Source organism: Camelus dromedarius, chromosome 7 (genome assembly GCF_036321535.1).
Source record: "Camelus dromedarius isolate mCamDro1 chromosome 7, mCamDro1.pat, whole genome shotgun sequence".
Classification (NCBI taxonomy): domain Eukaryota; kingdom Metazoa; phylum Chordata; class Mammalia; order Artiodactyla; family Camelidae; genus Camelus; species Camelus dromedarius.
The window spans coordinates 5,807,145-5,820,129 of record NC_087442.1 but is presented as its reverse complement, the minus strand read 5'-3'; the positions used below and the strand labels follow the sequence as shown (position 1 = coordinate 5,820,129).

Sequence of the window (12,985 nt, the reverse complement as noted above, 5' to 3'; positions counted from 1 at the left end):
CCCCACCCTCAGGTGTACCTCATTGCTCCCAAAGCCTGTATCCTGAAGAACAGAATCTAACACCTGGGCCCATACCACCACGTGTGATGGTCTAAGGTGTTTTGTGAAACTCAAGCCTCACTCCCATCTATGATTTAGGCTTGTGAGTGTCTCAGAGCACCCAGCATTCCGGGCGCCAAAGTGACCAGCTGCTTTTCTTCTATTTGGACTGTAAATGCCATGAGGCCAACTCTTCTGTTTAGTTCCCTACAACGTTTGCTCCAGGCTGTGTCGACTTTAAAGCTCACCAGTCTTTATGTGCAGAGGGATCCAGTGCCAGTCTCCCTGCCTGCTGAGTTAGCCCAGCCTTGGGAACATCTGGAATCTTTCTGACTACAGATTTGTAAGGATGTCCAGCAGGTCACTCTGACCAACACTTCTCATCCAACCCTGCAGATGGAGAGGAAGGAGGCCACACGGAATGTTCTTCGTCTTACTACTTCTGTGACAGGCAGACTTTACGAAAGCCTGGATCGTGTATCTTAGTCTCCCTACTCTGATTCCATCGCTGCCAAACACCCTCTTTATCACTAACTTAGTTTCCCAAGCCTAGCGCTACCCAGATGGGAAATAGGAGCACTGGGAGCATCTGAATATTTTCTAACACAAAGCACACCGGCTATGGGGTCTGCACATACCCCCCCGCCATCCGAAAGTTCTCTTTACATCACTTCGTTTTTATGAAGGACCTCCATGAGGACCTGCTTTCGCTACCTGAAAGGAATCTGAAGGAGACTTTTTGCTCTAGCACCCAGCATTTGTTTTGCCCTTATAGTGGCAGTGCACCCCCAAGCAGTGAGAGTGACACTGCAAAGCTCCTTCCTGGGAACCACACTCAGCATCTCAGCACCCAACCACCACAGCTTTGTACTCTGTGAGCGTCTGTCCTTCATCTCCATTTATTCTGTGCATCCATGAGCAAGCTGGGTCCTGAGGTGATTGCATCTTCATTTCCCGTCACTTTGGCTCATGAAAGGTTTCCTAGGAATGCTCTACTTTCAGACAGTGGGGAGAACCTGTATTTAAAGTACACCATGCTGGTTCCTTCACTGACCATTTCCCTTCCTCCTCAAAGTAGAAAGACAACAACAACTTAGGAATGGAGCGTGTGTGAGCTCTGGGTGCCAGTTTATTGGTGTTGGTGCTCGAAGGAGCCAGGTGAGTTGCGGGGATGGTCTTGAAGCCCCAAGCAGGCAAGAGGTGCTGTCCTCTGTTCACTGCTGTGCTCTGACTCAGGAGGGCAGCCTGGTTCTTCATCTTTCTCCACCTCCCCCAACACAATGGTCATCACCAGAATGGCTGTGGGACTGGGTTCCATCTAAGATTTCCCAGGTCTTGCACATTTAGACCAGTTGCAATTAGAAGACTGGGATAGAAGGGAGATGGGAGCCCAGGAAAAGGACCAGGAGGAGGGACTACTCACTTGGTATTTTCCCCCATCCTTCAGGGCTCACTTTGGAGGTGTCCTCATCCCACGAACCTCCTTTGACTTTCCCTGGATTTTGGATGCCACTCCAAGAGCCCCCTGTGCTCACCGTACCCTGCACTCCTCACGTTTCCTCCAAGCTCTGTGACAGTCCTGTCTGTCTTGCTTACAATTGTTGCCCAGTGCCCACTGCAGTGCTTGGCAATAGTAAGCACCCAAGTAAGTATTTGCTAGGGTTATTTTTGGTGATAGTGACATTAGAATTGGAAAGGCCCTCAGCCATCATCAACATCAACAATCATATTGTAATGAGAAAGCAGAGGCCCAGGAACATGAGTGCTCTGCGCCAAGTCCTCCAAGAGGCCAAGGAAGGGTCAAATGTCAGACTTCTTACTCCAAGTCCAACATGTTCCCCATAATCTTATCCCTCCCTGTCCCTGCCAGCCTGCCTGCCTGCCTAGGCTGGGGAAGTACAGCTGCAGACATGTTTGGATCAAGCATCCATCATGAAGAGAGAACTTATCGGAAAGTGTGATGGGAGAACAACCTTCATCTGCCACTAACGTCCTTCCTCAGGCTGCCAGGCAGAGTGGTAGATGGGGCTGCTGTTCTGAGATCCCCTGGGGAGAGTACAAACAGAGACAGAGCATGAGAGCTCCAGAGCCCAGGGTGGCATGATGTCTCCATGGAAATGGCCAGGGGCACGCTCTCCCCTCTCTGCATCTCCTATAGTTCTAGCCTTCCACACCCGGCATGAGAAATGTATACTAATGTTTCCTCCTCATCAAGGCTGAGCTAGAAGCAGGGAGCAGGGTAGTGACTTAGCAATTCGCTGTATTATATTTTGGTTTGGTAGAGCCCATTACCAGCTAAATTAAACTCATCCAGGATAGAAGGGAAGGGGGGTATCTGTGTGTGGGTTAAGGTGGGGAAATGGATGAGAAAAGTCAGGGGGTTCCATCCCTCAACTCCTTTAATAGCCCCAAGACCTTCAGTTTTTAATTTTAATGAAACTTAAGTACACAGATTTTCCCTCCCCCTGTAGAGGTTCCTGACTTAGTCAGTCCTTGGCCGGGGTGGTCCAGGAAATGTCTGTCTTCTGATGGGGTCTCTTGGTGGTAGTTTTCCAAGGACTCAGGCTTGAACTGTTCCCACCAAGGGTTCACTTAGCATTTTTGTCACAGAATGTCCAAGCTGGTTATCCTTTCCAGAATTCTCCGCAGTAAGATGGAGAGGGAAAGATAATGGCCAGCAGGAGTCCAGACCATCTGCTCCACCGCCCAGGAGATGTCGCCTATGGGATTGGGGAACCAGTGAGCTAAAGAAAGCAAAGGCAGGGTCCGGCAGAGAACGAGGCTCAGAAGAAGAGCGCGGGTGCTGCCACCTCGGTGGGAGTGGGCCAGGCTGGGGCCGAGAGGACAGCATGAGAGGCCGGAAGGGCGGCTACGTCGTGGATGCGCTGGTGTCGCACCAGGTGGGTCTTGCGGCTGAAGCTCTTGCCGCACTGCGGGCAGGAGAAGGGGCGGGAGCCCGTGTGGATGGCCTGGTGGCGGACCAGGTTGGTTTTGGAGCTGAAGCTGCGGGCGCACACGGCGCAGGCGTGGGGGCGACTGCCGGTGTGCACCGCCTGGTGGCGGCCCAGGTGCGACTTGCGGCTGAAGCGGCGGCCGCACTGCGCACAGGCGAAAGGCCTGGCGCCACTGTGGGCCCGGGAGTGGGCCACCAAGTTGGGCCGCGAGCCGAAGCGGCGGCCACACTGCGCGCAGGCGAAGGGCCGATCGCCTGTGTGCACCTGCCGGTGCCGTGCCAGGTGCTGCCCGTGGGCGAAGCCGCGCCCACAGTCCGGGCAGAAGAAGGACCGCTCGCCTGCGGGAGCGCCCTGGGGCGCCGCTGTGCTTCGGGCCACGCATGCCAAGGGCTCGGCGGCGGCGGGGTCCACGGTGGCGCCCAGCGCGCACTCATCGCACCCGAAAGGGCTCCCCTCGCTGCGGTGCAGACGCTGGTGCGTGGCGAGGTTCTTCTTCCAGCCGAAGCTCTGGCCGCAGTCAGAGCAGGCGAAAGGCTTGGGCCCCGGAGGGGACGGGGTAGGGGACGGGGCAGGGGAAGCGGGAGAGGCGGGCGGGTCGGGAGAGGCCGGGGCGCGTCCAGCCGCCTCGTGCACCCTCTGGTGCCGCACCAAGTGCTGCTTGTGCGTGAAGCTGCGTGCGCACTGCGCGCACTGGTAGGGCCTCTCGCCCGTGTGGATGCGCTGGTGGCGAATCAAGTGCGTCTTTTTACGAAAGCGCTTCTCGCACTCGGGGCAGGGGAAGGGCCGCTCGCCGGTGTGTGTCTTCTGGTGCGAGCCCAGGTGGATCTTCTGGCTGAAGCGCTTGCCGCACTCTGCGCACGGGTAGGGCCGCTCGCCCGTGTGCGTGCGCAGGTGGCGGGTCAGGTGGGCCTTCTTGCTGAAGCGCTTGTCGCACTCGGAGCACGGGAAAGGCCGCTCGCCGCGGTGGCTGCGCTGGTGCAGCAGCATGTGCGCGCGCTGCGTGAAGCTACGGCCGCAGTCCGGGCAGGCGCACGGGCCCTCGCCGCGGTGCAGTCTCTGGTGCAGCCGCAAGGTCAGCTGGTCCCGGAACCGCCGCTCGCACTCCCCGCAGCCATAGGGCTTTTCCGAAGCCGGGATCCACCCGGTCAGAGCGAGCCCGCCCAGAGCCCCTGGGGCCCCCGGCTCCAGCTTATATGCGGCGGCCAGGGGCCCCAGTTCAGGCGAGGGAAAAGGGCTGGGGAGTAATGATAGATGCTTGGGCCATTCCACCTCCTCTCCTGCCTCCTGCTCCTCCTCCTCCACCTTCACCTTCCGAATCATCCACTCGTCCCCTGAAATGTCAAAACAAGATGAGTCTGTTAGGCCCCACGTTTATTTATGCAACATTTATTTGCCAATACGACCACCACTTCCTGGAGTCTAGCTTCTGCTTTTCCACTCTCCTGTAAAGTTTCTGGGAATGACCAGATTCACAGATCACTGCAAGTCCTCCTCCTTAGCTCTCTGCAGCTTTCTCCCGGGCTTGCCTGCCTGCTTAGCGCCATCCCTTCCTCTGTAGTAGGCAACCGCTTACTCTAGCTCAAGGTTCAATCCTCAGGTTTCACCCGGGGCTTCTATGCCTACATGGCAGCCCCAGATCTTACTGTCCAGCTTGCTCCTTCCTGGAACCACAGTCTCTCATCTCTAGTTGAGCAACTCCCCTTGGCGTCTTGCAAACAGGCTGCAGCTCATCAAGCTTATCACCAAACGCCTGACCTTCCAGATCTACCCCGATGGCTTCAACATCAGGACTACAGACAGCCTCCTTCTCCCTGTGAGCTGGCCTTGGAACCTTGACGCTCACCTTTCCTGCCTCCCTTGCTCTCTCACTCCCCTCTAGTGGCCACAGAGAACCTTTGTATTCCTTCCTGTCGTCTCTCAAAGGCTCCCCCTGCTCCTCTTCCCTTCATTGGTGCTTCTACAGCCATCTGGGATGGATGGCACCAGCCCCTGGAGAAGCAGGGAGGACCCTCTGGGGGAGTACGTTTGAGATGAGTTCCCCCCAGAGCTTTGCCCATCTTGGGGACCTTGATGGCTCAGACCGGGAGTGTCCACTTGGGTTCTCTTTTAGCACCAAGCAGCAGTGTGACCATCATGGTTGAGTCATTTACTCTCTTTGAACTAAGTTTGTTAGGTGTAAGGGTTGGACTAGTTCATTGTTCCTAAATCTGATGCCATATCATAATCTTCTGGGGAACTTGCACAAAATGCACCTATGGGAGTGGGGCCCATGAATCTGTTCTCTTTCTTTCAAACTCCGAAAGTGATTCTTGTTTGAGAACCTTTGAACCAGATGACTGGAGTTCCTGTCTGGCTCTAAAAGCCTATAATAGCCTGAGCCTTGGTTACATTACACATGGACTATCACAGCTAAGATTTACTCCCAGTTACTTTTATTGATACATCAGCTCCAAACAACCATTTATCATACTGTGGTATCACTTTTTTTCATTGTGCCACCCTCCTGAAGAACCACCAATAGCTCCCTCTTATTTATAGCACAAAGTAAGTATTAGCTACACCTGAGGCTCACGCCAACCTAGTCCAACTGTCTGAATACTCCCAGGCATAAACGCAAACTGGTCTCCTTTAACCCGTGTCACATGTCAACTTCCCTACTTCAAAGTCTCTTCTTAGTCTAGGATGTTTTCCCATCCTCCTCCCCACCCTCATCAGAGCTGAAGTCTACACCTCACTCAATATGGGGCACAAATCAACAAAATGACTGACAAATCCAATACATGAGGATTTCATAAAAACACTTAACTGTTGACACTTTCACACTTCCTTGTGACGTAGCTTTATTGTTATTTGTTCTTTTAATTCTTTATACTAGCTCCTATAGGTGTCACCTCAACTAGATTTTAGCTTTTGGAGGGCAGGCATCTTGTGTTCTCTTTCTTTACGTGTCAAATAAAAATGAGAACCGCCAGGGGGCAAGGCATAGGGAGGGTATATCTCAGTGGTAGTGCTCATGCTTAGCATGCACAAGGGCCTGTGTTCAATCCCCAGTCCCTCCATATAAACAAACAAACAAACAAACAAACCTAATTATCTCCCCCCACCAAATAAACAGAAAACTGAGGATTGCTGCCATGTACTGAGTGTCAACTGGCGATGAAGTACTGGATATACACTCTGACAAACTCTCACAAACCTTCACAAAAACCCCTGCAAAGAACTTACTCTTATCCCTGTTGAACAAACTGAGTGAACAAATGGAGGCTCCTGGAGGCGAGGTAGCCTATCCAAGATCACTCAGCTAAAAAACATGGAGCAAGGATTCAAACCAGGACTGGGTCACTCCAGAGCTCATCTCTTGTGCTCTACCTACCATAGCCTAGACGTACTGGGCGCTAAATAAACCTGGTTGTAGTGGAAGGAGTGATGGGCTGGGTTGTGGAGAGATAATCAACTGTTCAGTCTCTTGGGTGTGTGGGAGATGAGTCAAATACAACAGATTTGGAACATCTGGGTAGTACTGAGGTCAGTGGAGATTTGGAGGAGGGAGCATGTCTGGGGAGAGACAATGAAAAGGTTGATTAATGCCATATGTCTTCATGAGAATCATAGTTCAAGTCATCAACAGCTATGTCCTTCAACTGGGGGAGACAGATATCTAGAGGATGCTGAGGTGAGAGTATGTTTCTCTTTGGTGACCAGCCTCTCTGATTCCCATTGTCTGTGGATGTAGAATTCCCTATGGGTGCTGAAGCTCTACAGCAGAAGGGAGCCAGGGCCTCATTCATCTTGGGTTGGAAGGGCCTGGAGCGGCTGCCTCATCCCATAGCTGGCAGGCCCCTGCTCCCTCTGCCTGGCCCCTCTAGGAGGGTAGGAGATGGACAGAGAGATAGGAAGACTCACCTGGGCAGGAGCCCACGGGCTCAGGCTTCCAGGGTGTGCACACCCGGCCTCTGCAGGGAGCTTCGGCTTGCTCAGTGGGGACACCTTCCTCCGGGCTGGGGACCTTGTGCCCTGGCAGAGAATAGGCTACTTCAAGGATGCCACAGACATCAGAGATGGACAGAGGTCCCCACTGGTGCTGGGAAACAGGGGCTTTTGAGATCCCAGTCCCAGCCCCACCGGCAGGATTTCATCCCCCATCATACCTGCAGGGGCTGATTTCCCAGTTGCCCCCAGGGCAGCAGCCTCAGGCTCCTTCAAGCAGGGCAGCTGCTAAGGCTGTGCGGGTTGCAAGAGCCACAACTGTGAGGAGTTTCTGGAATATGTGTGTGTAAGAGAGTGGAAGCAAGGAAAGGTCCCTGCCCAGAGGCTTATGTGAGGCTCCTTAAGAGGAGGGATGGGGACCTCCCAGCCACCAGATGGGCCCCAGTTCCAGGGCAAATCATTGGAGAAGATCCGGATGTCAGGAAGCCAGGTACACACCTTCTCCCCGTAAATGCTACGCCACCTCCCTCACCTCTTTCACGTCTTTCTTTCCCAATGAGGCCCACTCTTACCACCGTATTTAATCCTATGGCGAGCTCTACCCCTACCTACAGTGGTCTCAGGCCCGCTCACCAGGCTTTATCCCCTACGACGCACGTATCCTCTTCTAACATAGGTTATAAGTACACTTATTTTTACATCTGTTGTTTGTTGACTCTCTGCCTTCACTAGGATGAAACTCCTGGAAGGTCGGGATCTTTGTCTACTTGGTCAATGAAGTTTCCCAAATATCTAAAATAGCATGTGGTACTCAGCAGGTGCTCAAAAAATACTTGATGAACAAAGGAAGGAAGACTCCGTCCTGAGCCACTTTCCATGGTCCCCGCTTATTTACCTGAGCATGTGCCCAGCACTCTCTCTTCCTGGGGAGCCGACATCTGCTCCTGGGCATTATGGGACCCTTCCCCAGGCTCACTTTGGGGGGCCATCTCCGGCTGCCCCACAGAGAGTCCTGTTACAGGCAAAAGGATCAAAAGGATGGGTCCAAGTAAAGCATGCGGTACAGAGGAGGTGATCAAAGGTGGCTTTTCTTGTCCAGCCCACCCAATGGGTTTTCCCCATGTGCTCAGGAAGGAAGGGTCTCTAACTAGCACGGACAAGGGATGGACAGGCTCCCCAGCAGCCTGGCCCGATATCAACCTCAGCCCCTTTTTGTTGAGTCAAGGACAGACGATGGAAGAAAGAGAGAAAATAGATTTAAACATCCCTGCTGCTCTGTTGAGTACGCATGTGCACCTGCAGTACAGTCCAGCACAACCTCCAACGTGGGCCAGGCATTCTTTCTGATGAAACCAGAAAGGATGCTGCTCTAAAGTCTCCCGGGTTCTCTGGGGTCTCACGGTTGCAGTCTCCTGAGGATGCTCTGCTGTCTGAATCAGGGAAGCAGCAGGCCTAGTATGCCCCTGAATCCTCCTACTCCACCCCCAAGTTCCTTTAGTCCAGCTGGCTCACCCAGGGAGCTGAGGGCCTCGAAGGTCTCTCTCATGGCAACCCAGGCTCCTCCTGGGATCGGGCCACAGACCCTAAGGAGAAAATACATTCTTGTTCAGATTCTTCTCAGATAGCTTCCACCTGGGCCTTGGCTCTGTCCAACCTCTCCCCATCAGCTCTCCCCAGGAGCTCCAAAGGGGATGTCCTCCCATACAGGTAAAGGAAATGAGGGAAAGGGGATTTTAGAAAGCAGAGACCTTTAAAGGTGGCTCAAGGAGAAGGCCTTGAAGCCATTTCTGCAAGATAAGCTCAGGTCAGCTCAGGATATCAGCCGCCCACCCTCTCCTGGCAGGTCTCTCAGAGCCAGCCCCAGCCCATCCACTTTCCCCAACCCCCAGTGCTCTTGCCTGGGGGTGTCAGGAATCAGCTGATCCTCTGGGGAGAGGGTGGAGGGTAGGGGGCCAGGATGGGGAGCGGGGAACTTCGTCCCCTAGGTTCTCCAGCTGTCACTTCAGGAGCTGGTGAAATAGGAGCCAGCTTAGGGGCGGAGATATCACTACTGGGTAACTGGTGGGGAGGCCCTCAGAGGAGAGTCCTCACTGAAGGCAGGAAATAGCTCTGGCTTCCTCTCCCCAAAACCCTACCTCAAAGCCATCGCCCCTCCCCCACGGGGCTTTCCCAGGCTTGGACACCCCGCCCTCGAGCCCCCTTCCCGGCTCCTCCCCCAGCGGGTTCGCTGCCCCTCCCCTAGTAGACTCCCCTCCCCCCCCCGCCTCTCTGGCAGCCTTCCCGCTCCCCCTCCCTTCTCCCGCTCCCTCTGCCTTCCGCCCTCTCTCCCCACTGAAGCTGGCTGGCTCCCCAGCTCCGCCCCCTGCCCCGCCCCTCAGGCTCCTCCCCCTGCCCACAGCCTGCAGGCCTACCCTCTCCGTCCCCTCCGGTCTGCCCTCCGCAGCCACCGCCCCCCGGACCCTCCGCTGGGGCAACCTTCGTGGCAGTGCTCCCCTCCTCCTCCCTAGTCTCTGGGCCGCCTATCCCTTCCCTCCTGGTTCTCCCCCGGCTCCTTCCCCCTCCACGGCTGCACACCCTCTCCCTTCCTTTCCCCCTCCTCTTTTCCTTCCTCTCCTACACCGCCCTCCTCCTCCCGGCTCTCCCCTCCCCCTCCCTCTCCTCCCCCACTCTGGTTTCCCTTCCTTCTCCTTTCCTCTCTTCACCTCAATTCCCTCCTCCTCCCCTCTCCCCGGGCCTCCTCCCCCTCTCCCCACACCATTTTTCCTTCCCTCTCTCCCTCCCTCCTGCAGCTCTCCTTCCCCTCCGAGGCCCCGTCTCCCTTCCCCCTCTGCCTCCCCAGCAGGCTCTCGCTTCCCTTCCTTCCCGGTCCCCACTCCCCACAACTGCTCTTCCCCTCCCCCTTCCAGTCCTCTCCGCGAGCTCCCCCCAACCCCCCCGGCCCCGCAGGTCTCGGGGTCTGAGGCTTACCGCTCACTCCAGACCGTCTCACCGGCCCTGCCCCTCCCCACCTCTGCCTCCCAACACACCTCCGCGTCTCCTCCCCTCCCTCTCAGTGTCTCCTTCCCCATTTCTGCTCCCCGCTGACTTCTCACCCCTCCCAAGTTTTCCTGCCGGCCCACCTCCCCGCTTCGGTCTGTCCCCCGAGAGCCCCTCCGCCAGCACTTCACTCCACGTCCCGTCCCCTCCCGGCTCCGGGGCTCTCACCTGTCAGCGCCCTTCTCTCCGCCCCTCCCAAACGCCCGATCCCCGCGCCTCGGTTTCCTCCCCTTTCCCTCGGCCACCTCCCACACTCCGTCTCACCTCTCCTAAGACGCCCCACTCCCACCCCTCGGGAGCCTCCCACCGTTTCCCACCCGACTCCCACCCCGCCCCCTCTCTCCAGCCCCCTCCCATCCCTCCGGATCCCATCTCCCTGCTCTTCCCGAAGCCCTGACCCCCGCCCCCACCCCAAGCCAGGTCCTCCCTCAGCAGTCCCACCCCCTCCCTCCTCCAGCCCTAGGCCCTCCCCTGCCCTCTTCCCCCTCCAACCCCACCCCACCCCCTCCGTTGCTCTAGGCGCCGGCACCCCCGAGGCTGTCACCTGTGCGGCGCGGGCGGTGGCTGCAAGTGCGGGTGTGGCGGGGAAGCGGCGGAGCGCCGGCCCTGGGAACCTCTGCGGCCGGTACCCAGAGGACGGCCGGCCGGGTCTCCCCGCTGCTGCCCGGACCCGGGCGCCCGGGCCTCCCGCCCCAGCGGGCTCCGCTCTCGATGGCGCCCGCTGTCTGCAGCTCGGGTGCTGACTGCCCGAAGACTGACAGACTGACAGCCCCGAAACTTCGCGGGGAGGGGAAAGGAAAAGACGCGGAGGGAGCGGGAGCCGGGAAGCGGCACCCGGGAGGGGGAGGGGAGCAAGGAAGCGGGAGGAGAGCAGCGGGGCACCCGGTAGGGGAGGTCTGGGTCAGGGTGCCCTGGAGTGATGAGTGTGCCCAGCGGGGTTAGGCGGGCTGGTGACCGTCGGGAGGCACGACTGGACTGTAGTAGGTGATGGAAAGTGAGAGCTAAGGAACGGGGAGAGGGAAGAGGGGAAGAGAGGAGTGTGGGGGGGGAAGGGGTGGGGGAGGGAGAGGAGGTAAGGAGGAAGGGCACTCGGGCGGCGAGGGAGGGTGCTGGCAGGAGCCGAGGGAGGAGCCAGGCGAAAGGTGGAGCGCGGGGCGTTGGGGGGCGGTGAGGACTTGGGGGGAAGGGGAGAGGGCGTGTTCAGGGGAGGGGAGCCAGTGTCTGCCCTGCTGTCTTTGAAACGCGAGTGCCCGCCAAGAGTGTGTCTGCGCCGCGCTCCCGCGGTGGCATGCGGATCAAGTCTCCCGACTGTCGGTCGGTGGGTTCGGTCTGAGAAATTGCGGCCCCGGCTCTCCATCCCGAACCCACCTGGATCCACCCAGACCCGCATCCGCCCCTGATTTGAGACCCGCCGCGGAAGCCAAGTCCCTTGGGGCCATAAGGAGAGCCCGAAGGAGACAAGGCTGGGCCCCAGTGCCTGCCAAGAACGTGTCCTTCGAAGGAGAAATTGGGATGGGGGGATTGAACCAGATCACCTGGAAGAAGGCAGGGCTGGAGAGGAGGCGTCGGGGACTGAGGCAGGAGTCGGGCCGAGTGAAGACTCCGAGGGCGGGTCGGGGAAGCCCGCAGCCGAGAGGGGAGAGTTCCCTGGGCGTGGTGGGGGCGGATCCTCCTACTGGGCTGGAAACCTCTGTTAGTCGGGTGTGGAGGGATGCCCTCAGCCCTCAGATGTCCCTGCTCCGAGTTGTGATGTTTTTCTTCAGCTTTGCCACTTGGGCACCTCAATTCCTGAAGGCTCCCCATATCCTGTCCTCCTTCAGCTAAAATATGGGCGGGTTATTCCAGGTTCCCTGTCCCTAATTTCTTTCTCCAATCTCCCCTGGGTTCCAGCTTCCTCCCTCCTGTCCTCTTTAGAGGAAAGGACGGTTCTGACTTGTGTTTCTCTCCAATCCAAGTGCTGCTTTTTCAGCAGCGGCTGGAATCCAGAGCGGGGACATGTGGGAATGGCCTTTGGAGTGCAAGGCAAGCTCCCCTAGCTTCCACATACCATCACGAGGGGTCTCGGGGACACAGAGAAGCGCGTCACACAGCAGGTGCCCATCAACATTTGCTGATGTTTAGGATGAGAGGCATGGGAACAGGTGGTCCTCGGAATCAGCTGCGAAGGGTGCTTCTACCTTCCAGATGGGCTGCTTCAGCCTCTCAGTGCTTGGCCTGCTCACTAGACAGCAGGGCAGCCCTGGGGGCAGAACGTGTCACTGTGTGCCCAGGTGGGGCGAAAGCACCTGTGTCTGGCCTTATAAGTTCTCCAGTGGGAGTGTAAGCATGTGAGGTGCTGTAGGGAGAGTGTCCAGGCGGGCATATGTGAGACTGGGAACAGCAGAGAGCCCATGGTGTAACCCTGGGCCTTTCCGAGGACCCCATCGGAGAGCTCCCTGAGGGACTCACTGCACCCTCACTTGGCTCAGGACCAATGGTGGGCCCAGAGAATGCCTGGCACAGCTCTGGTTCCTGGCGGCCTCCCACCTCCCACACTTGGGGTGACCATGTGGGATGCTTGGAGGGACATCAGGTTTAGGGAGTGGAGAGTTATGGGATCTGAGGCCCAGGCCACATTCCAGCCTGGGCGTCCTTGGAGCTGGTAACCAGGATGTAACCAGGATTCCCCTGGGGAGCCTACTGCTGCCCTCTTCCAACCGGATGCTCAGATTATCCCATCCGGCTGCCTTGCTCCCAGGTCTGGGGGAGCTAGCTCCAAGGCCCCTCTGTCTCCTGCCCCCAACACTTCCTCCCCCAGGCACTCCTCTCAGATGCTGGCTCTCACTCCCCTGCTTGGGCTTCCTGGTTCTGGGCCCCAAGGACCGTAGGAGACTCAGAAGGAGACCAAGGTGCACCCAGCCAGCCACACAATCACCCTCAGTGAGAAATGAGGCACACAGAGGGAAGGTTACATCATCCCTCTGTCCCTACACAGTCCAACCACCTGGGAACTCAGCTCCTTCTGCTCACTGACCCTCGTTTCTGGAGTG

The 12,985-nt window shown here is 57.3% G+C and overlaps 2 protein-coding genes across 38 annotated transcripts in view; one reads left to right on the top strand and one right to left on the bottom strand.

The window, feature by feature from the left end:
* Positions 1-2,420: 2,420 nt before the first annotated feature.
* ZNF467 (zinc finger protein 467) lies at positions 2,421-12,413 on the bottom strand. Of its 37 annotated transcripts, none has more exons than XM_064487233.1 (6): positions 11,492-11,508; positions 8,819-8,929; positions 8,433-8,503; positions 7,816-7,932; positions 6,897-7,007; positions 2,421-4,324 (listed from the first exon to the last, which is right to left on the bottom strand). In XM_064487233.1, the coding sequence occupies exons 3-6, from the start codon at positions 8,464-8,466 to the stop codon at positions 2,823-2,825; spliced, it is 1,764 nt and encodes a 587-aa protein (XP_064343303.1). In that variant the 5' UTR covers positions 8,467-8,503; positions 8,819-8,929; positions 11,492-11,508; the 3' UTR covers positions 2,421-2,822. The 37 variants fall into 37 exon arrangements, 36 of the variants coding, with proteins under 36 accessions (XP_064343303.1, XP_031311470.1, XP_064343309.1 ...); XM_031455610.2 differs by lacking the exon at positions 11,492-11,508 and adding an exon at positions 10,501-11,031; XM_064487239.1 differs by lacking the exons at positions 8,819-8,929; positions 11,492-11,508 and adding exons at positions 7,142-7,214; positions 10,501-11,029.
* The window catches only part of LOC105085222 (SCO-spondin), a 53,562-nt gene continuing 52,664 nt past the window's right edge, over positions 12,088-12,985 (top strand). Inside the window, exon 1 of the mRNA XM_064487791.1 lies at positions 12,088-12,123. Coding sequence (XP_064343861.1) covers positions 12,088-12,123 — 36 coding nt within the window. The remainder of the gene's footprint in view (positions 12,124-12,985) is intronic.